This window comes from Felis catus, chromosome A3 (assembly GCF_018350175.1).
Source record: "Felis catus isolate Fca126 chromosome A3, F.catus_Fca126_mat1.0, whole genome shotgun sequence".
Taxonomy (NCBI): domain Eukaryota; kingdom Metazoa; phylum Chordata; class Mammalia; order Carnivora; family Felidae; genus Felis; species Felis catus.
This window is the reverse complement of record NC_058370.1, coordinates 35,533,706-35,558,415: the sequence shown is the minus strand read 5'-3', so window position 1 is coordinate 35,558,415 and position 24,710 is coordinate 35,533,706. Positions and strand designations below refer to the sequence as shown.

The 24,710-nt window shown below is 40.9% G+C and overlaps 1 protein-coding gene across 8 annotated transcripts in view; it reads left to right on the top strand.

Annotated features, from left to right (window-relative positions):
- Window positions 1–24,710, top strand: part of PAK5 (p21 (RAC1) activated kinase 5) — a 320,788-nt gene that overhangs the window by 204,412 nt on the left and 91,666 nt on the right. For all 8 annotated transcript variants that reach the window (XM_023251465.2, XM_023251462.2, XM_019826827.3 and 5 more), the window contains one exon: window positions 11,533–11,747. In XM_023251465.2, the coding sequence (XP_023107233.1) occupies window positions 11,544–11,747 (204 nt within the window). In that variant the 5' untranslated portion in view covers window positions 11,533–11,543. The remainder of the gene's footprint in view (window positions 1–11,532; window positions 11,748–24,710) is intronic.

The window sequence follows — 24,710 nt, the reverse complement described above, 5'->3', positions numbered from 1 at the left end:
ATAAACTTGTGGTTTGCAGTAAGACCGTGGTGAAATAGTAGCTTTTGACCATAACATTTACATATTTTCTGCAATTTTTGAGTGCCTGTTCTGTTGATGCTCTTCTATGAACTATGATAGTCCTCTTGCTACTGTTTTAACATTATGTTATCACTCTGGACAGTGTAAAAATGATTAGAATTTAAATATGTTTTCCTCGAAGGATGCCTTTTGTCAGTCCCCTGTGTTGGGTGGCAGAAAAATGAGATGGATGAATTAAAGCCAGCATGAAGAATTGGGCTGGACCAGAGTGGTCTTGCAATGTTGAGGGTCCAGACAGTGTGAAGTTGGGTGCATGAATGTGATAAATCCAACCACAGCCACAGATTCCAGAATCAGGATGGAATCGGGAAGCTTAGATGAAAAGGAACCAGCAAGTAGAAGGAACCAGCAAGTAGGTGAAATCCAAACAACTCAATAAGTAGGAAGTGCCTAAGAGAGTCATACAGTAGAAAAGGACAAATAAGAAACAAAGAGTGTGGTATGGAGGCTGAGTTCAAATGCACATGGTAGAAATTGGAATCCAGAGTCAGCTCTACATGAGAAGAAAGGGGCTCCAGCTGTTGAGAAGGCAGATGCAGTCGGATTTGGGCTCAGGTCAGAAAAGCAGGCTTGAAGCTTGGAACAACTGGATTACAGGTGTCTGTGCAGTAGAAATGGGGGCCAGGTACAAGAATAATCTTACTGAGCCAGCATGCTCTGAAGTTTTTCTGGAGGGGGAAGCACCTGGTGGAAAACAGGGACTGTCCCATGCGTGATGTTCAAGAGACACTACAATAAAAGAATCTGAGGGGGAATATTTTTAGATGCAATAATAATTTGTCTTCGAAAATAACTTTATTTTTAGATTGAACCCATCCCAAGTTTTTTATGTTTTCCCCTGAATCACAGATGTGTGAATCATGTTATATTTTACCTAAAAGCAACATACCTGAAAGCCTTTTAGTCCTGGTCCTGAGCCTATGACAAATGTGTATCTGAGCAATGGCATCTGGACAGGGGTACAGTGGGGTTGGTGCCATCCCCTCTGCAATACAATTTCTCAAACAGCCATCTTTCTTCTACCAATGACAGGCCGGTCATTAAACCTAAATTATCTGAACACGGCTAGGTATTTCTGAAGTACTTAAGTATCCATTATTACATTTGCCAAGTTCTTCAAAGTAGAATTGAGGCTAAGAAAAGAAAAATCTCTTCATGAGGGAGTCAGTGAGGAAAGAACCACTTTTGAGATGTACATTAAAGGTGCCATATTTAATTCTGTGAGCTTTAAGTATCCAGATGTCTGTCTGGCTCAAAACCTTCATAGTCCAGTAATTATATTGACTCCTCACTTCAGCTGTAGGGCCTGCAAGTGTACCTCCAAATAGTTGTCAATGTCAAAGGTTAGACCAATACCATTTTGATGGTAAGTGGGGGGAATATGAACAAAAGATTGTCTAATAGATTGGCTCCCATTCTGCTCATCTTGTCCCTAGCCCTCCCCATCTTCAACACAACCCTTTTCTGCTAACTGCATCCCCCATGAAGGTCAAAGCTTTTGGAACATATTCATACTATTAGCTATTATTTTTTATGTATTTTATTTTTATTTTTGTTATAAAATATACATATCATAAAATTCACCATTTTAACCATTTTTGAGTATATAGCTCAGTGGCATTAAGCACATGGACATTATTGTGCAACCTTCACCTCCATCCATGTTCAGAACGTTTTCATCTTCCCCAAATGAAACAATACACTATCAAACAGTAAGTCCTGGGGCACCTGGGTGTCTCAGTCAGTTGAGTGTCTGATTCTTGATTTCGGCTCAGGTCATGATCACAGAGTCGTGAGATCAAGCCCCATGTCAAGCTCCATGCTCCCCAGCTCCCCAGTTCACTTGCTTTCTCTGTCTCTTTCTAAAGTTAATAATAATAATAATAATAATAATAATAATAATAAAACAATAAGTCCCCATTCTTCCCTCATACCAGCCCCTAGAAACCACCATTCTACTTTTTGTCCTTATGAATTTAACTACTTTAGTTACCTTATGTAAGTGGAATCCTACAATATTCCCTTGTGTATGGCTTATTTCACTTAGCATAATGTCTTCAAGGTTCATCCATGTTTTATCATGTGTCTCAAGTATCTTTTTAATAGTTTTGAATACATTAGAAAATCAATACCTCGTGAACTTGTATCCTGTGGCCCAAAGTCCACTCAAAACCTCTTCTGAGCATGCCAACATCTTGGAAACTACAGCTGCTCCCCATCAGTGTACCACTACTATTACTGAATATTCAAGCTCTACAAATTAATAAAGAATGCAGAAGTTGCAAAAAAGAATAAAAATAAAAATAAAATTACCAGGCATGTATAGCGAATTAAACTTTGAGCAAGAAAGTTGAAAATGGAATTCATGGTCCTGATGCTGAGTTTTTGCTCTAAAAATATTCAGGAGAATAAAGTGTTAGTGGCAATTTTCTGGGCCAGTTAGCATGCTCAAGTCAGGTTGAGTTTTAAAATCTACCTGCAAGGTCACTTCATTTTCTACCTAAACAAGAACATGCTTATAAATTCTTCCATACATGCTTCTGATATTTAATATTATATGTAAACTTGACTGGGGAAGGGATGTCCAGATAGCTGGTAAACTGTTTTGGGGTGTATCTCTGAGGCTGTTTCTGGAAGAGATTAGCATTTGAGTTGGGAACTGAATAAAGCAAATGACCTTCCCCAAGGTGGGTGGGCATCATGCAATTCTTTGAGGGCTCAAAGAACCAAAAGGCAAAGGAAGAGTGAATTCACTCCCTCCCTGCTTGAGCTGAGACATCCTCTTCTGTCCTTGGACATGGGCCCTACTGGTTATGTTTTCAGATTGAGACTTATATCATAAGAGTCCTTGGTTCTGACACCTATGGACTCAGACTGATTTATATCACTAGCTTTGTCCAGCTTGTAGACAGCAGACCATGGGACATTTTGGCCAACGTTACCACATTAGCTAATTCCTATAATAAATCTCCTCTTACATACATCTGTATAAATCCTACTGGTTCTGATTCTTGGAAGAGCTCTGAGCAATACAATGCTTATACCATGAGCTTCAACCAGTATGACCTAAAAGACTTCCTAGAGGGGCAAGAAATAAGGGATACCAGTTTAGGTCCAATGTGGTTTCTTTATATGTCTCCATCTGCTCATCCACTTGTTCAACAATCAGAGGAGATGTTTCTTTGCTAAGATGCACACCACTTTTGGTGAATATGGCCACCACAAAATTAAGTAGGCTTTTCTGGTACTCAAAAACTTTAGCAAGAAATGTAGAACAATAGAAATATAGGTGAAAGGGCCCAGGATTAGAAACCTACTTGTGAGTCAAACACATTAATGAATGATTCAAACACATCAAAACACTCATTCTGTATGAACCGCCATTTCTCAGGCAAGATAAGAATCTGAATGGACTGGTGCCATTTGGAAAACCAAGCTGTCATCTGATGTAGTTTCCAAAGGATAGCAGCTTCTTCAGTCATTCGTGAATGACTACTCTCGATATTTCAAAATGATGGTTGTAGAAAACAAAACAAAAAACAAAAAGATGGTTGTTACCCATGTAAATCAATCTCTTTTTCTGGACATTAACCCAAAGGATGGATTTTTAACATTTTATTTCTATATGTTTGGATACATGTTAATTTCAATAAGTGTTGCCTGTTGGTTTAAAAATACTTTTAAAAATTGAGGCGCCTGGGTGGCTCAGTTGGTTAAGCGTTAGACTTCAGCTCAGGTCATATCTCATTTGTGGGTTCAAACCCCGCATCAGGCTCTCTGCTGACAGCTGAGTGCTTGGATCCTACTCCAGATTCTATCTGTCTCTGTCTCTGTCTCTGTCTCTGTCTCTCTCTCTCTCTCTCTCTCTCTCTCTCTCTGCTCCTTCCCTGCTCACACCCTCTTTCTCTCAATAAACTAAATAAACATTAAAAAAATATTTTAGGAAAGAAATATACCACATGTGGTTTACAAAAGAGCACGAGAAATCTGATGATTGCCTGACCATACCCCATGATAACTCCAAGTTCTGCTTACCAGAGGCCATCATGACATTTCTTCAGTTTGGACCTTTTTTTTTTTCCTTTCAGTTGTGTTTTGTTTCTTTGTTTTTTTAAAAAGATTTTATTTTTAAGTTATCTCTACACCCAATGTGCTGTTTGAACTTAACAACCCTGAGACGGAGTCACATGCTCTACTGACTGAGCCAGCCAGGCACCCCTCAGTGTTTTATATATAGCCAAAAATATATGTATGCAGCTTCAGCAATTTTAGGCATCTCCCTCCTTTTATTTTTTGCTATGTAGATAGAAGTTAGCTTTCTTACATAATCTGCCCACCTCCCTTATTTTCCCAATATAATTTTGTGGGCTGTTTTTGATTATGTATGTTAAATGGTCCTTATATTTTGTGATTTTTGTCATTACTTACTGATGAGCCAAGAATTATCTTATGATTATCTTTTCTTTCTATTTCAGTTTTTGGTTTTCCCAAAGTTTCATGTCTTTCTCTTATTTTTATGATGGGTTCTTTACAAATAATCATTTATTGGTGCACCTGGGTGGCTTTGTCAATTAAATGTCCTACTTCAGCTCAGGTCATGATCTCACCATTCAGAGTTCGAGGCCCACGTTGGGCCCTGTGCTGACAGCTCAGAGTCTAGAGTCTGCTTCAGATTCTGTGTCTCCCTCTGTCTCTCTGCCCCACTGTCCATGCTGTCTGTCTGTCTATCTGTCTGTCTCTTTCTCTCTCTCTCTCTCTCAAAAAAAAGTAAACATTAAAAAATTATAAATAATCATTTATTTTGTAAAGAATGTACATCTTGCAAGGTGACATGTATTTTTCTGTTTATCTCCAAATTCCCTGCTACTTTGTGATGTCACACAGAGCTTGAGTGAGTTCCCCAGCTTGCCTATGCACCCAGGCTGGTGCTAGTTCCAGATACACAATTATTGGTGTTGCCTAAAATTGACTCCTAATTGCGTACTGAAAATGGAATAGGACTTTGCAACCAGACAGTCAAACATGGCCCCTTAAGAGCCAAGTCTGAAATGAGGTAGATTTGGGTTTCACTCCATTCCTGGCACTTGGTAACCATGGTACCATGGGTAACTAACTATGTGATTTAACTTCCCTGAGTTTAAATCCCTGCACTTGTAAAATAAATACCTCACAGAACTGTCAGAATATAAGAGAATGGCTATTCCACTTAGCCTAGACAATGTCCGATTCCAGGAAATATTCATTTCGTGTTACCCAGTATTACTATTGCTGATGTTTTCAAATGGCTTCTTCCAATGCCTTCTTATTTAGTAATTCCCACTATTCCAGAAGCTAGGCAAATCTGGAATTATGTGCACTTAGAGAGGAAGACTCTATCTCAGGCCGCCAGGGTCACAGGCTGCCAGGGTCACAGTGATCCCACAGAGCAGTGGGGACTGCTCTGATATTCAAGACAGCAAGTGTAGGAGCCTGTTCCTGGGATGTGAATTGCCTGGGCTTGCATATCATTTCAGTTTCTTCCTACCTGGGTGAACTTGGGCACTCCTTCATCTCCCTGACACTCAGTTTCCTTATCTATATGGCGGGAATAATAACAGCCCTTACGACACAAATTATTGTGAGGGGGATGCGTGAGTTTATACGTATAAAACAGTGTCTGGCACAATTAGCCCAATATAAATATACTTCAAGTAGCATTTTCTTGTCCCTGGTAAGGTGCTGTGACAACCATACCAGGCAGCCTGACACAACTGATCCCAGATGCCCTTCTCTTGCTTGCCAGTCCTTTGAATCTCTACTCATTATCCCAGCTAATAGGCCCAAATGGGGAGATGCTACCTACAAGAGCTTTGAGACTAGGCATACGTATAAAGCAGGACAACACCCCAAGCTGGGGCCAACAGCTGGGGTCTTGCTAAAAGCAGCTTAAGGGCTGAGATGACAGTGAAGCTGTCAGAGTGTTGTGTTAGAGTCTGGGGATTTGGATTTCCTTCAGTTTCTTCCAGGATAACTTCCATAAAAGAACATGTGGTGACCAAAACCATCCATCAAAGCAGTATTTGCTCTGAGTTTTGCAAGAAACTTTTGGAAACAGGGATTCGGGGGTCTGTTTACCCTCTTTCTCTAGGAATGTAACTACACAGTAGCATAATAAAGACCTTGAGAAGTCCCACAAAGGAAATTTATATAATCCATTGTTTCCCAGATTTACCTACCCGAGGAACCAACCTTCCATCCTCTAAATTTTTCACCTTTCAGAAAGCTGATGTTCCCAGGAACACACTTTTGGTAACCCTTAGTCAGACTAGCAGGTGAGTGCTCACATGCCTGTCTAGTAACGAAACAAATTAGGAAACATTAGCAATAAGTCTTGAAATGCCTGATTTAAAAACCTGTAGCAGGGGCGCCTGGGTGGCGCAGTCGGTTAAGCGTCCAACTTCAGCCATGATCTCACGGTCCGTGAGTTCGAGCCCCGCGTCGGGCTCTGGGCTGATGGCTCAGAGCCTGGAGCCTGTTTCTGATTCTGTGTCTCCCTCTCTCTCTGCCCCTCCCCCATTCATGCTCTCTCTCTGTCCCAAAAATAAATAAATAAATGTTGAAAAAAAATTTTTTTAAAAACCTGTAGCAAAATTTTCTGTGCTGAATAGTCTCTACCAAATCGTTCTGGAAGTAGGTCTGCTGGAACTCAGGAGCAGGTCAAGGTATTCCATGCCCTTGATTCACATAGATGCTGAACAGCAGGGGTCTTTTTTCTACCTGAGGGGTTGTCCAGGTTCCCAGCAGCCCTTTGACCTTATTTACTCAGTGACAGAGTTCAGCTCAGTCAGAAAAAGGGTCTTTCTGGAGAGACATGGCAGAACCCAAAAATCTCCAAAATCTCAGTTACCTTATTAGAGCCCACCTTCCCCACTAATGCATATCTCTAGGGGAACAAGTTTCCTAAAAATCGCAGGGGTGAACATGTCTGATAAAGAAAGCTAGTGCAGGGCAGTGTTGCTTTTCTAGTGATTCAAAGCACGTGTTTTGAGGTTCTGATTCTCCAGACTTGCCATTTTCTGACTTCTGAGCTTCTGTTTCCTCCATAGAGATATGATAATAACACCTCCTGTGCAGAGAAGAGTTAATGTGTGAGACCACGTATCTTAGAAAAGCTGATTTGTAAGGTTGCATATGGAAGCTTGGATTTTAGGAGGGGTCCCACCTTTCCCTGATAAGAATGATTCACTGTGCCTAAATTGTTTATGCAAATAATATTGTTTATGCTGAACCCCTGAATTCCTTCTGGATTCTAAAATTTTGGCATGGTTCAAGCAAAGGGTACTTACGTGACCTATACTGAATAAAACCTTCAGGCACTGAGTGTATCACAAGCTTATCTGGTCAACAACATTTTTCACGTATTGAAACCATTGAGTGCTGGAGGGATTAATCGTGTCCTATGTGAGTCCACTGAGAGAGAATTCCAGGAAGCCTATGCCTGGTTTCCTCCAGACTTTGCCCATGTGCCTTTTTCCCTTTGCTGATGATGCTTTGCATATGTTCACTGTAATAAATCACAGCTGGAGTGTGAGTGTGTGCTAAGTTCTGTGAGTTCTCCTAGCCAGTCAAACCTGAGGGTGGTCTTGGAACACCCCATCACCCCCTGCCACCAAAATAGGGCTATTGTGAGTTCTAAGTGAGATAGACAAGGTGAACCTTGAGCACTATGCCAGGTACAGACAGATCATGGACATATCCAAGAGAAGAAACCGTTCCAAGCAGATCATGGATTTTAGGAGGGCCCCCTACCATGTATCTCTCTCTTTCATGGTGTAAAAAGCATCAGGACTACTTCACCTGAGTGTGAGTTTCCTCATTGCTACCAGAGTAATGGCCATCGCTAATGAAATATCACTGTACCTCATGGTGATGCTCTCTCTACATTTAGGGAAACATTGCTTGAAAATGTAGAACTTTAAAATTTTCCTGTCTAGTTTCTTCCTCTATAACTCTTTAGCTCAAACTTACTAGAAGTGTAGAACTGTATAACCATGTAAATTACAGTTATGTAGTATCACAGGATACATTGTAGGTAAATTAATTCAAGCACAGGACAACTGCCTTATTTTAGAACAAGAACAGTATTAGTTCATTGATATCTTCTTTTTTATATTTTCATATGAGTGGCATGGCAACCATTGGGACATTCACAAATAGGAAGGGAATAGTAAAACATTTCTATTCTGATTCTAAAAATATTTGACCTAGCATTTTCAGTGCTAGTTCATGTATGAATTCATGCAAAATAACTCTCCTTAAGTGATTTAAGTGATTTTTCTAAGATAATTGCTACCTTGTTTTAAAAAAATATAGTCATAAAGTTTATTCAAATGTCAAGTGGACTCCACCAACACATGACCAAATTATATTTTCAAAGTATTTTTATTTTCACGATATAATACTGAGAGGTAGTATATAGACCCACTTACATATTTGGCATAATTTCCTGGCCACTGAAAACATTCCAGGCCCTCAGCCAACCAGATGGTAACATCACAATCAAGGTTCCTCTGAGTTAATGCAATTGTATAACAGCTAACACAATTACCACATTGGATGTCATTACTTGAGACTTTGCAGCAGCTAAAGTAGAAAGAGAAAAATGATGGGCACCTGAAGATACAAGGTATGGGATGATAAGCAGGTCTTTGCTATTGGTATTTTCTGTGGCAAAATTTACTCCACTATGTAATGGCTTAAAGCAACAGCCATTTATTTATGTCCTGATTCTGTGAGTCAGCACTTTGGGTCTAGCTCAGCTGCATGATTCTTCTCCTGGTTTTGACTGGGTTCACTTAGTGGATAGCTGCTGGTCAGTTATGTGGCTTTGCTACCAGAGCTGATTATTGGATGCACTGATGGGTGACTGGACCACACCGTCTGTCATCCTCCACCAGGATGGCTTGGCCTTGTTTTCAAGCTGACTGCTTGTTCCAAGAGCAGTAAGAAGGCAAACCCCAATGTCCAAGATCATTTCATGCTTGTGTCATGGTTTCTGTTGTCCCATTGGCCACAGAAAATTACATATTCAGGCCCAGAGTCAGTGTGGGAGAGACCCACATAAGGACATGGACACTGGGAGGCATGAAACATCAGGGGCCATTCCTCTAATGGTCTACCACAACTGGATTCCTTAAATTCTTTACATTTTGGCTTGGGTATTCTCAAAAGTTTAAAGTCAGTCGACCTGTATTTATTAACCCACTTTAGTAAGGTACTTAAAGAATTTTTTAAGTTGTGCTATGCTCTCCAAAAGAAACAACACATCAAGGTGTTTTCAGCCCTTATTATCTTTCATTGATTTTTCTTTATCCCTTTATATTAGTTCCCAATTAGTCTTAAGTAACAACCACGATGGATGGGAAAATGGGTTTTGATAGAGTCTAGGGAGTTAAGGCTGTGAAAAATCTGATCACTGTCAAGAGAATACATATCCAGTGCTGTGGTCTAAATGTGTCCCTCCAAAACCCGTAGGTTGAACTCCTAACCCTCGAGGTGAGCTCATTAGGAAGTGGTGGGGCCTTTGGGAGAGGACTAGCTCATGAGGGTGGAATCTCATGAATGGAGAATTAATGCCATTGTTAGAAGAGGACAGAGAGAGCTCCTTTTTCCCTACCAACATGTGAGGTTCCAGCAAAAAGACAGCCATGCAGGAAGTCCGTTCTCACTAGACACCGAATCTGCCAGAGCCTTGATCTTGGACTTCCAGACTCCAGAACTGTGAAAAATAAACATCTGTTGTTTAAGCTAGCCAGTCTCGGGTATTTTGTTATGGCGGCCCAACACCCGGGTAGAGGATGGAATAGGAACTTGGGAAAACTTGAAGGCACCAGGAAGACCCTGTTTCCCAAGCAGGGATAACTGGTTAAGAGAAGAAACACATTTTAATGGAAGGTAAAGGCAAGGGAGGGGGAGGGGGAGAGCAAGGGAAGATGTTAACACCTTTGGTGCTCTTACCCCAGGTGTCATTCACTGAATAAATGTACTGTGCTCATGATTTTAGTCTGTGAGCAAATATTTCTTGAGCAGGTACTGCATGCAGTAGTGAACAAGCCGATAGTACCCCTTCTCTGGTAGATATTACCAGATATTTCCCTATTATGTCTGGTAGGGAAAAAAAAGACACCAGGCACACCATTACACCTAATTAATTGATAGCAAGTGGGTAAATGCTGGGAAGAATATGTACATGGAGCTATATGAATGTATAACTCACCTATTCAAGCCTAAAGGCTGAGGGAAGGCTTTCCCAACAAAGCAACGTTGAAGCCAAACCATCATCATTTATAATGCCTGCAACAGTGTTTTTCAGGGTTCCCCAAATGATCATGATGGTCCTATTCACAATAAACTGAGAGATGGAAAAGCAGTTACCCACGATCATAGTGAATAGGAGACCTACCTGGGATTCAAACCCAGGTTGTCTGACATGTTTTCGGTACCATAAAGCACACAATGACTATTTTAAATATTTTCTAGAGGTATCCTGGTCACAAGGTATATTTTAATTAGGTAAACTACATTGTTTCAAATAGGCAACGTACATGCTACGAAGTTCTAAACATAATATACAGTGAAAAAATGGGTCTTTCTCCCTGCTTTGTCTCCCCAGCTCCTTTCTCTGCAGGCAATGCCAGTCAAGTTTCTTCTCTATTTGTTCAGAGATCTATTTATATTTGTAGCACTTACTTTGTGCCAGGGACTTTTCAGAGTGTTTTACCAATGTTTACTAGTTTAATCCTAATAATAATTTTATATGGTGAATGTGGTTACTAACCTCATTTTTCATGTATAAACATATATCTGTCCATACAAAGGTTTGAGATTTCAAGTGCACACCAAATTTTGAGATGCTTCTCCCTGTGTGCTAGTCAACTTCTGCTTTGCTAATACCACATAACAAGTTCAGAATTTTAGTGGCTTAGTTATAAGCCTTGATTTCATACTCATGAGTCACCTGTGGCTCAGCTGGGCACGGCTTCAGACTGGAGGTTGGATTTGGATCTGCTTCATGCATCTCTCCTTCCAGGATGCAGGCTGAGGGAGTATCACCCACCAGAAGCACAAGGAGGAAAGTAGAAACACAGAGTGCCTTCTACTCTGAGTGCCTTCTACTCTTCTACTCAGAGTGCCTCCACACCGGACTGCTGCACAGTCCATATCAAGGCAGTTCACATGGCCAAATCCAAAATCAGTTGGGCAGGGAACTGTATATTCTACATGGCAAGTGCAAGGAGAAAACAAATTATGAGTGAAATATCTTATCTACACCCCCTGAAAATCCAACTTTCATCTTTTGCTGCTGATACCTAGAGGAATAATCGAAAAGACAGAACTGCGAATGGATAGTTTTCCTATCATCTTCTGCTGGCGAGATACAAACATTATCTCTTTTCTGTTTGCATTTCCCAGGTCTTTGCATCATGTTCGGAAAGAAAAAGAAAAAGATTGAAATATCTGGTCCATCTAACTTTGAACACAGGGTTCACACTGGGTTTGATCCGCAAGAACAGAAATTCACGGGCCTCCCGCAGCAGTGGCACAGCCTGTTAGCAGACACGGCCAACAGGCGGAAGCCCATGGTAGACCCTTCCTGCATCACACCCATCCAGCTGGCTCCTATGAAGGTATGGTGAGGATTCTGTCTTTATGTTGGCTTAAGAAGCATGTTCTCATTTAATGCAGTGCACCATATTTACAGGCAAGCTAGAAAATGCCTAAATCATGTATTTGTTTTTAAGTATCTGCTGATTATCCACACTTACTCTTCAGTGATTATAATGTTCACCACTTATTGTAAATTGCAGCACATGAAAAGGAACTGCAACTTTCAGATGTGAGATTTTTTTTAATCAAACACATAAAATGCGATCACAAAATAGACAAGTCTTATTTCTACTTAAAAATGGTGTGTGTTTGGATGCCTGGGTGAAGCGTCCGACTTCAGCTCAGGTCATGATCTCACAGTTGGTGAGTTCAAGCCCTGCGTCGGCTCTGTGCTGACAGCATGGAGCCTGGAGCCTGCTTCAGGGATTTCAGTCTCCCTCTCTCTCTGCCCTCCCCCACTCACACACTGTCTCTCTCTCTCTCTTAAAAAAATTTTTAAATAAAAATAAATAAATAAAATGGTGTTTGCTAGTCTTCATACTGAAGAATATTATCTACCCCCTCTGGTAAGTGTGGTCAGTAACCTCTGATGAAATAGGCAACCTTTAGGTGTTTTGAATTTGCCCTTTAGAATGTTTAACTTGCATATCAAATATAGCACTAACAGATTTTAACAATAATAAATGATTCATATGTATGTATATACACATACACACATAAACATACATGTCCACACATATATGTACCTTTTATATATAATCATGTTTATATACATATATATTCATATTTGTCTTCATTGTCTAAGAGAGAGCTGTTTCAAATAAGAATGAATCATTTGAGTCCCAGAATACAATATAATTTACCTTAAAGAAGTGGCTAGTAGATTTTTGGCAAGGTATGTTCATGAAGATAATTGCATTAAAGCAGAAAGGAGACACAGTAATTTCAAAATGTCAAGAGGCTACAAAGGAAATTCAGTCGTTGCTGTTTCCTTCTGCATCTCAGAATAAGAATTCCGTAGACCACTAAAAAATTGTCCAAAAGCTCCCTATGGGAGTTAAACATCATTGAAGTTTATCATCATGTTATGCAATAGGTCTCTTGTTCATTGTATTAGCAGACATCTGAGCTGCATGAAGTAGCCTCTTCTGTGTAAAGATGAATATTGAGTACATTGTGTGTTAGTGATTAGGCAAAACAAGTGGATGCATTTTTAAAGGATGCAGAGAAAGAGGCCTGGCTGATAAGTTACAGGAAATTCTTACAACATACCACCTGAGCTAAGTAAAGTAGAATTGTCATTCCATCATGTGCACACAGTCTTGGTCATTCTGTTCTGGTATTGAATGGGTAGGTCTGTCCCACCCAAAGATAAATACAGAGTCTTCTAATCTTGAATTTTGTGAATTTGATTTTCTCATTAAGATTTAGAAACCTTTTAGGCCAGCTAAAATGTAAAATATTCAAAAGGTGGATATTGGAGAAGATACATCTTTGGGGACAAAAAGGAACCTCCTATTTAAAAGAGATATTGACTGGTATTTAATAGAAATTAACCAAATACATAAATAAACATATAAATAAAAAAGGGGGCGCCTGGGTGGCTCAGTTGGTTAAGTGTCTGACTTTTGGTCTCAGCTCAGGTCTTGATCTCAGGGTCATGAGTTCAAGCCTTGCATTGTGCTCCACACTGGGTGTGAAGCCTACTTGAAAAAATAAAAGTAAATAAATTTTAAAAAGAAAGTGACCAATTAACCAACTCTACTGCTTGATATTAGGCCATATCCTACTACTGAACATGATTTTCTCCCTAAGAGAAGGCTAATGCTTAACTAATGAGTAAATAATGGAGTGAAAGAATTTGCTCTTTCTTTTTATTATTTTTCTCCTATCCCAAGTTTTTATAAAACCCAAACAATGGAATGTGCACTGTGCCCAGAAAAATTTTCTGCCATTGAGGCTCATGGTGAAGGAAAAGCGCCCCAGTGAAACAGTTATTGAGTGTCATTATTATTTGATGAGGAACAAGCTAGAAGGAGACAGAGTCTTAAAAACATCCTAGCTAAAGGCCCAGGACATGCATTGTCTTATTAGAGAGTGTGTCTATTATTGAGTAAGGACAGAGTATTATCTACGCACTGTGTTTTTTCATTCATCTGGGTCCTAGCTGGGCCTGGCTGGCAGTGAAGGAGGAGGTTCCTATCTCAGTGATAATCCACCATGCTTGGTGAAGGTAGGACTTAACAGGACTTCTAGTTCATTTCTTCAGTTTCTCAGATGGGCTAGCCCATTATCCTCTCTGACAGAATTTGCCAGCTCCGCTAAGAGTTGGACCAAGGTTTCCTAACTGCTGAACTTCTGGGCCTCATGATTCACTTACTCACTCTATGGGCTTTCTAGCCCTGATGCCCATGAGTGAGCCTCCAGTCTGTATGAAATGATAATATTTGTTATAGGCACTTAAATGCAAACTGCAAGATGACGGGAAAATATATCTCCAGTAGAGACCCAGGCCTGAATTATGCAAATTGGACCTCAGGCACAGTTTTGCCTGTGAGAAAGAAAATAAGAACGGACAAGGAATAACAAAACAGTAATCAGCTAGGTAGAATTTTCCCCAGAAAGAGTGGAGTTAATCAAACATTTTGAACTGAAGGACACCCAATAAATCTCTATTTGATACTTTCACCAACTGCTATAGATTGATCCTCTCCTCCAGATCCTGTGAGTGAAGTCAGTGCTGTCGACACGTGTTGGACAATATTGGTCTGAGAGAATCCTGCTGACTCCATAGCATCTCTAGAATCAGAAAAGCGTTCAAGGGGCCAAAGTATGCCACGTGGTTTGCATGATCTACTTTTTGGAAATGCCTTCTCTGGAGGAATCTTCCATAGTTTTAACATATTATGAATCATGCAGAATCAATCTCAGAAGTCAGAACAATCCTCTAAATAAGCTATGCAGGAATTGACAGAAAGGAGTGAAAAGAATTGTGCTGATAAAGCCATTTTGGCAAAGTTATTTAAGTAGACCAAACAATTCTAATTTTTTCAGGCTGTCCTTTAAAGGGGACAAAGAAAAATAAGAGATCACCACACGAAAGCAGTAAATGGAAGAAGTGTGTAGCACTTCAGGAAGCTTTAGGCAGGCTGGTTCTGAATGGAGATTCGCCATTGCGATTAATTCTCTGATTAGTGTTTCAGCCGTTCCTATTCGGAACCTTCTTTAAATTGCATATCACTCTTGCCAGGACGCTCTTCTTCTGTGTAGATTTATTGATGTCAGTGTATCTCAAACTATAGTCTGTCAAAGTCACCTGGAGGGCTTGCTAAAACACAGATTGCTGGGTCCATCCCCCAAGTTTCTGATTCAGCAGAACTGGGATGGGGTCAGAATTTTGCATTTCTAATAAGTTTCCAGGTGATGCTGATGTTGCTGGTCTGGAAACCGCACTTTAAGAACTTTGATTTAGGTAATTATAAAGGAATTCATCCACATAAGGTGTAATCAATCAAAGTTTATGCTGACCAGGATGTCCAAATGGTCAGAAATGTAACCAGAAGCCACAGGTTAGCTCAGATTTGTGTCAAAAGTTAAAGTTCATGTACTCAAGCCAAAGGCACGTAGACAAACGAAGAAAATCTGAACCCCCAGAGATATGGGGGATCCTTTTAGGACATTTGGTAAGTGTCTTTGAGAAATTCCTTTTTCTGTCTAATGTCATTTTGTCCACAAAGCATCATAAGCAATGTTACCAAAATTTCTGCTGAATTAGATGCATTTATTTAAGTGGCAGGTTGAATGATCACATTGTTCTTGCACTCTGGTTCTCAAACTGGGGCTTTCATCAGAATCTCCTGAGTGGCTTGCCATAACCCAGATTCCTAGCCCCAACCTAGAGATGCAGATTCAGGAGGTCTGGGGTGGGCCTTGTGATTTGTGGGTCTAACAAGCCCTCAGATGAGGCTGATGCTACTGATGAGTGGGGGGGGGGTGGTGGGATACACTTTAAGAACCATTATTTTAGGTGGCCTGAAGTTAGAACTTAATGATCACTCTTGGTAACAGCCTGGAAATCATTTGAAAGATGCTGAAAAAAAAAATACAGAAGATAATATTAAAAAGCCTTTGTATCCTCTATTTAAAATGAACAGATAGCATATTTTAATACTTGCTTCATATTGGTTTTCAGTTTCAAGTAGGGCTTTAGAAATAATAGTATTATTTGCCATATATATATACATATGTATATGTATATGTATACATATGTATATATATATGGCAAATAATACTATTTGTATACTATTTGTATACTATTATATACATATATATATGGCAAATAATACTATTATTATAGTAATAATAATAATACTATTATTTCTAAATATATATATGTATTTTAGAGAGTACACAAGCAGGGGAGAGGGACAGATGGGGTGAGAGAATCTTTTTTTTTTAATATTTATTTTTGAGGGAGAAAGAGAAACAGACAGAACGAGCATGAGTGGGGGAGGGGCATAGAGAGAGGGAGACACAGAACCTGAAACAGGCTCCAGGCTCTGAACTGTCAGCACAGAGCCTGATGTGGGACTTGAACTCACAAACAGAGATCACGACCTGAGCTGAAGTCAGACACTTAACGACTGAGCCACCCAGGCACCCCTGGGGTGAGAGAATCTAAAGCAGGCTCCATGCTCAGTGAAGAGCCCGATATGGGGCTTAACCCTGGGATCATGACCTGAGCCAAAATCAAAAGTCTGTTGCTCAACCTACTGAGCTACCCAGGTGTTCCACGGCATATTGGAATTTTATTTAATGATGTCATACTGGATAGAATATTCTCCAAGTTGTTTTTTTTTACAACATTGTTTTGCTGTAAATCATATTGATAGGCAGAAAATGAGTTTATTTAGAAATTAGAGGGTTTTTTTTTTTTTATAGTTTACCCATTTCTCTACTAAAGGATATTGGCAAGTATTTGCTATTTATAAGTAATGTTGTTATGAGCATCTATATTTGTATCTCCTTGGGGACATGGTGAGAAATTTTTGTGTAACAGTTCTCAGAGTATGATCCAGAACTTCTCTCTTTGAGGGAGTCTGCAGGATCAAACCTGTTTTCCTAATACTAAGAGATCATACGCATTTTCTGCTCTCATTCTCTCCAAAATGTACGGTGGAGTTTCCCAGAAGCTATGTGATACGTCTTGACATCACTGGGTCTGATGCCTAATGGATTGGTGCTTTGTATTCTTTTATTTTTTTAAGTTTATTTATTTTGAGAGAGACAGAGACAGCGTAAGTGGGGGAGGGGCAGAGGGAGAGGGAGAGAATCCCAAGCAGGCTCTACGCTGTCAGCACAGAGCCTTGACATAGGGCCCGAACTCATGAGACTGTGAGATCATGACCTGAGCCGAACCCAGGAGTCAGACGCTTAACTGACTGAGCCACCCAGGCACCCTTTGTGCTTGTGTTCTTAAGTTTTTGTTTGTTTTGTTTTGTTTTCTTTAATGTTATTTATTTATTTAGTTATTTTGAGGGGCAGAGAGAAAGTGGGGGAGGGGCAGCAAGAGAGGGAGGCATAGAATCCCAAGCAGGCTCTCTATGCTGGCAGTGCAGAGCCTGACATGGGGCTCAATCTTAACAAACCATGAGATCATGTCCTTGAGGCTAAAGCAAGAGTCAAATGCCTAACCAGCTCAGCCACCCAGGCGCCCCTCTTAAGTTTTAAATGTTTCTTAGTTTTAATTTCAAATACAATAAATGTTACTAGATACAACATAAACCAAAGTATTTTGTGGTATGCCCTTAATAATTATAAAAGGTTCTTGAGGGCAAAAAGATTGAGAGCCACTATGTTTGGGCTGATATCAGATTTGATTATCTGTGGCTTCTACAACTTGCTCCTCACACACTACCAATACTTTTTTTTTGGGGGGGGGGTTGGGGAAAATAGAGATTTTTGTCTTCTCTAGCTGGCTGATAATCTTTTAGTCTGTACAACTGTCTCAGAGATCATTGAATGTAATACTCCATCCCTTTCAGTGTCACAGAATATAATTTGTCTAAACTGAGACTTGTGGCATCATTGAAAATCCCTGCATCCTTACTCACCATCTTCTTCTCCAATTTATCTTTCAATCCTTTCTGGCAGTCTTTTTTTTTTTTTTTTTTTTTTTTTTTTTTTTTTTTTTTTGTATCTTTTAAGTTTGAAGAATCACAGAGAATACCAAAGCAAAATTCTCTGGGTCTGCTTCATCTTTGTCATCTTCAATGTTTTCTAGTCTTCCAGTCTTCCAGAGTTGAGGCTCTCCTTGCTCATTAACCGCCTCCCCCCCAACCCCTGCCATCACATCAAAAACTGCCCTACTCTCAGAAACAGGGAAAAATCAAGAGAGGTAAATGCTCAGGTGTAGCCACTCCGTTCTTGAGGACTTGTGGCACCATTTTGTATTCTCCCCTAGCAGAGCTTATGTAAAAAGCTCATCAAAGAATGCTTCCATTGTAATTACTCTGTGATTCTCTATCCTCTCTCTGTTTTCATGATTCACAGTTTTGCATTCAGGATCTACGTGTTTAGAGCCACATCATCCTTCTTAGTTGCATTTCTGTGGGCTTCATCATTTCCTTGAAAATGTTTGTAATCAACTTTCTTGAAGTACAAGACAACTCTCTGACATTTTCTGGCATTTATTTCCTTTTGACCCAAGGGAAGAGTTTCTCCCAAAGATCCTTCTCATTTCAATGTGGCTGATGTGCAATTCCTCATTGGTCAGAATTAAGTTTGGAGGGATGTTTTCTTTGAGTACCACCTCCACCTTTTGAGAGTTGTCACCCAAGTGTGTATCAGGTGGTTGTTATGCTCTTAGCTGAAATGACTCGCAGCAATTCTGAGAGCTGAGGACTGCCCCATCATGACCTTTTGGCTCCCATGCCTATTTAATGTCTTATAACATGAAAGCCTCACACACCTTCCAGCTGGGCTGAGTGGCTCCTGCCCTTCTATTTTCATCCCGATGTTTTCCACTGGGTGCCCTCTTAAAGCTCATGGATTCCTCATAATTTTCTTCTTAAGTCCTTGTGGCTATACATCTTCCTCCTTTTAGATCTGTTTCTACTGAAATATACTATTTTTTTTTCAACGTTTATTTTATTTTTGGGACAGAGAGAGACAGAGCATGAACGGGGGAGGGGCAGAGAGAGAGGGAGACACAGAATCGGAAACAGGCTCCAGGCTCTGAGCCATCAGCCCAGAGCCTGACGCGGGGCTCGAACTCATGGACCGCGAGATCGTGACCTGGCTGAAGTTGGACGCTCAACCGATTGCGCCACCCAGGCACCCCTGAAATATACTATTGAACATAGAAGCGCCTTTCTTACAACCTGAAATTCAATACCTTGGTGTTCACCCAGCTGGGCACTTAGAAATGGAAGGGAGCCAGCACACTGGAATCGAGGTCCGGCATCTGCCGATTCATAAACTGCATGGCTTTAGATAAGTGGTTTGCCTACTTCTTTGAACAGAAGTCCCCTTATCCATACAATGAAGCTGCTAATATTTCTCTTGCAAGCTTACATGGCCAGATCCTAATTGTCTAAGAGCTTTAGCATGTGGAGAAGAATGCATTCCGTTGTTTTACTTTAGGTCAATAATGTGATAAAATTACAGATCTGTTAAGCAGTTTTTTTAGTAAAATATCCCTTATTATTAAATTAATTCTGTAAATCATAGTACCTTATGCAGTTAGATATTAATTTGTCACAATCTCTCAAATATTTCAAGAAAATCAGAGGTGGGGTATGTTAAGTTTTCTTGGCTGCTTCAACCATAAACACTTAAAATAAATGCACATAAACAACAGTAAAAACACATAAAATATAATAAGGTAATTGAATGTGTTGTTAAACTAACACTTAGCCTAATATAAAAATATTGATCATGGCATTGTTAAGAATATGCACAGGGTTGCCAACCCTTGTTTGTTAACTCAGAGCCAGTTCTAAGATCTATATCATTAAAACCCACAGGATACAAAAAAATTTTTTATATTAATTTCATTCATTCATCCATTTATTGAATGCTCACTGTGTGTGTGGTGTTGTTCTGGGTCAGGGGTTGCTTTTATGAACAAAGAGTGCCAGGTGCCTGTTCTGGGGACCTTGAATTCTCACGGAAAGACAATGATCATTTAAAAATAAGCAAATAACAGCTTCAGGAGCAGTAAATGTGAAGAATATAAAACATAATAAGATAAAGCAACTGAGGGTATGCGGAAGCTATTTGGAGTCCTTGAGTAGAGTCCTTCTGGGAAGGTGACAAGAGAACCGGAGAATCCCCAGGAGGGGGAGAAATTCACAGATGGAAGGAAAAACCAGTGCAAAGACCCTGTGGTAGGAAAAGGTATGAAGACTATAAAGGACAAACAGGTGACCGTGGGGCTAGAGCAGAGTGGATCGGGGAGAGGAGCAGGAGATGTGGTCAGATGGGTAAGAGGGTCTGGATGGGTGGCTTTCATCAGCCACAGGCAGGACTTTGCCATTAGTTAACCCCGCATGCACGAGTGACTCAAGTTGTGGATCAAGAAATTGTTCTATTATGAAATGAATCGATTCATTTAAAGGTCAGATTCAATTTAAACTGTGCCAACTCTATTGTTTTGATATGCCATCCAGCAGGTTTTAGGGGTATTATTAGTTAAATAGGCATGAAGAGTTGAGATTCAGGGAGTCCTTCTGACTACGTGATGTTGACAAACGTTCTTACAGAAGAAATAGGGTGTGTGTTCTAAAGACTAAGTTTTTTGATGGGGCGCCTGGGTGGTGCAGTCGGTTAAGCGTCCGACTTCAGCCAGGTCACGATCTCGCGGTCCGTGAGTTCCAGCCCCGCGTCGGGTTCTGGGCTGATGGCTCAGAGCCTGGAGCCTGTTTCCGATTCTGTGTCTCCCTCTCTCTCTGCCCCTCCCCCGTTCATGCTCTGTCTCTCTCTGTCCCAAAAATAAATAAACGTTGAAAAAAAAATTTTTTTTAAAAGACTAAGTTTTTTGAGAAGGAAAATCTAATTATAAAAGGCAGTCTGTTGGGCAGATAACTGGTATTTTAAAACCTCTCGTCAAAAACACCACCCGAAAAGATGTACAGCAGTGTCTGTTGAGTTGACTGAAACCAACGCAGTCATGAGGAGAAAGGGGTTGTTAATCCTCTGCTGAAGTTATCACTGGTGTTTCCACACTTGCAAAACCAGTGAGGGTAACCATTGTTTTGGTGCCTATAGTGTTCTGGAATTCCTCCTCCAATTTTTAGTATGCCTTCTTAACCTTCCCATGGCCGCAGAGACTATGGAAGAGAAACATCACACTGGCCCCTAAATTCTCTCACTTGCCTAAATTCAGGAGACTAGACTTGGGCACAAGGTAACCTTTGTTCCAAAGGAATAGACCAAGCCAAAACCAAAGCCAGATGTATTGTATACCTTCATTTCTATAATCCAATCATATCTGGAAGCTTCTGAAAGCAGTTTTTGCTTGTATCAATGAAATTAGTGTTTGATGTGTCCCACACCTGCCCCTCCCCACTCCATGCATGGATGCACGAATGCACACGCACACACACACAGACACAGACACACCCACGCCCCCGAAAGTTAAAAAAGTAAAAATTGTCATCAACCACTTATAAGTACCATCTTTCTTCTTTCCCTGCAGTGTTTTATTTAAACTGCCTTAACATTACCTTTCAAAGGTGGGGCAGCCTTAAACTCAGATGGCCTAGTTGTTACTTCACAAATAACAAAGGCTGATGTTTTCAGGGGAGAGGGAACCATCACAGGAAAATTATCACTTCAGGTATCACCCCTTCCTCCCTTTTGAGGAGGGCAGAATATTAGACACACTCCTCCTCCAGGCCTCTTGGCTGTTCATCCTGACACCCAGGGTGGCAGTTCTGTAACCACAAATGAGAGGATCCCACACCTACAACTCACTGAAGCAAGCACAAAATAACTGGGCTTTCCTAGTCCATGATCCTGGAACTTGGGAGATGGATTCTAGGCTCCCAGTGAAGATTGGACCATGAAGACCTCATGAAGGAATGCTCACAGTCACTCCCTGTCAAGAGTTTAGTATCCATAGTCACCCTCAAGACGAAGATAAACACGAATGGAATGTACCATGTACTAAGTGATTGTCAATATTGAGTTGTATTGGGAAGTAATCTATGACTAACTGACAGGTCTGTTTCTGAATGGCTCCTCTCACAGATGAAAATGCCTTTGCCAGCATCCCTGCAGTGACCGTGGTCTCCTCCTCTGACTCCAGAGAGGAGATAGAACAGCTCCCACACATTGACAGGATATAGGCACGGGTTCTGTGTCCACTTCAAGGATTGTTTGAACCCAGTACTAGTCCCAGAGTAGATGCTGGTGTGAGGCAAAGCAGGCATCAAACCTGTAGTAATCTGTGGATTATGTAGAAATATCATAGGAAACAGGCCTGACCCAAACCCAGAATATTGTTACTAAACATTGGAGAGTGTTGTGAAGAGTAAAAAATCTTTAATATTATTTTGTGGTGATCCCATAACCACTAAATAGTTTTAATCCAGTTGTGTAGATGAAGGAACCAGTTATATAGATGAAGAAGCTCATGCTCTGCTCCAAGTGGGTGCTGAGCCTCGTCCTTGTTAACAGGTAGATTTGTGGGTAGTTGGTGGGTGAAGCCTTCCAGTTTGGGAGTCTGGGTTGAAAAGGGTTTAGGGAAAAAGAGAAGATGAGGGCCAGACCATAGGCTGGGATGGGTGGGACATTACCTGGCCTGGATTAAAGGAATTGGGGAGAGTCTAGATTCAGGCGCAAGTTTGACAGGGCTGGAAATCATGGGAAGGCAAGAACGTGTGGAGGAAGCATCAAGGAGACCTGAGGAATGGGGGGGCTCCACACCCTTCATATCTCCCCCTCCCCCATCACTGCCCAAGTGTTAGAGAATCCTACACACATTCAGTATGAGAGGCGAGCATTTCTTCTCCCTCACTTGGGAAGTCAGAGGAGGTTGTTAAAGTGGAAATGCTGAGTTCATTCCTAAAACCAGTGCTTCAGAATGTAGGCCAAGGTTTTGGACTCCCTAAAAGGTTGGGGAGAATAACCTCTTCCTTGGAGAAGACCATGGTTGATCAATTTGTTCAAATTTGCCCCATTTCTAAGTTGTACCCAGATCTAATATCAAAGACCCAGGCAGCATTCTTTTGCCCCATACTCCCATACCATTTCTCTCTTCATCCTCTGCCCTTCTTTCCTAACGGGTTAATGATTACTTTGTATACCTCCCTACCTCCAAAGTATTTGCTATTGATAGGAGGGCCACAGGAAAAAGACAATAATTCCAAAGAGAGAAGCTTCTATTGCAGTGTCAGACAGGTGAGGAGAATGGTGGTATTTTTGAGCCAGAGTAATTTTCTAGTTTTTCTAGTAATTTTCTAGTTTCTGTGCTTCAATTAACACAGAAAGATTGATTGGCATCGAGAAGGTTGGGAAAAAACAAACAAACAAACAAACAAAACCATAATCAGAGATGTCAGTGATCAATCATGGCTCTGATCAAGCCCAGCCTACAGAAGAGCTTCCCATCTGTGCTGGGCTGAATTATTCAACTCAGTTCTTCATTCCTCTCGCCATAGCCTCATGGAGGACTGACTACTTCCCCACCCCTTGATTTTGGACTTTCCTATGTAACTTGCCTTGGCCAGTCGGGTAATGTGAACAAAGGCTTGCAATGTACAGCTGAGATTTGCCTCTGTGTTTTTGCCATCACCATTAGAAAAACACGCCTCAGGCAGCTGGGAGAATCCAGAAGAGTTAGGAGCACATGGGGCAGAATCACCCTGGACATCTTGCATCTCTACAGCTTAAAGCATTGCTCCAGCCCCAGGCACATTGTGCAACACTAAGCGTGCAGTGGTTTGTTACACAGCATTACTAGACAACTGACTTATAACACTGTCTCAACCTTCATCACAGCTTTTCAAATGGGGGATATTTTCTATTTTAGGTGAGGAAAGCAAGGCTTATGAAGGGTAAAGAACTTGCTAAAGGTCCCACAGCCAGCAACTGGAAGAGGCCCAGATTCAAACCCTAAACCTCTGACTCAAAACCTATTCTGTGTGGTGCCTGGGTGGCTCAGTCAGTTAAGCATCCAACGTTGGCTCAGGTCATGATTTCACGGTTCCTAAGTTTGAGCCCCGCATTGGGCTTCACATTGATGGTGAGGAGCCAGCTTGGGATTCTCTCTCTCTGACCGTTCAGCTCTCTCTCTCTCTCCCAAAAAAAAAAAAAGAAAAAACCATGCTGTAACCACTGTACCACCCTGCCTCCTGATTATAACGGTGTGTTCGGGCATGAACAAGCATTGCATGCATCAATGATGCTAAGTCAAAAAATTCCTTTCTACTTACCTCATCCTTCCTTTTCATCTAACAGATGATATAGCTGAGACTCTGGTTAGATAAAGAAATTTTTCCCAAGGTTACAGCAGGTTAGTGCTAGATGTCAGATACTGTTTCTGAGTAAAAGGGGTGGTTCTGATTCAAGCCCCTAGCTGTAGCCCACAAACTAGCCCTCCCTCCAGAATCTGAAAGGATATCACTTAAATGCCTGCCTCAGTGTGATTTCTTATTATTGGCACGTGACTTTATTTTCTAGTTGCAGAGCACTGCATATGCTTTGCAGAGTCTTTTATTTTGGGTGTAATCCACAAGTCTTCTCAGGTGAATTAGGCAGAATATTTGAACAGGAAATGTCAGTGCAAGTGTGCACTAAGACGCAAATGAGTACACATCCAGACGTGTGCTCCTCACGCTCTCTCTGGGACAGCCTCACCACTCCATGGGCTGATCATGCCTGAGGTCAAGCCATGAACCCTTCAATCGCAAGCCTCTCTCCAGACTTCTCTGTTGGTTTCCCACTGAGTGATCTGCTCTCAACTGCTGACGGCTGAA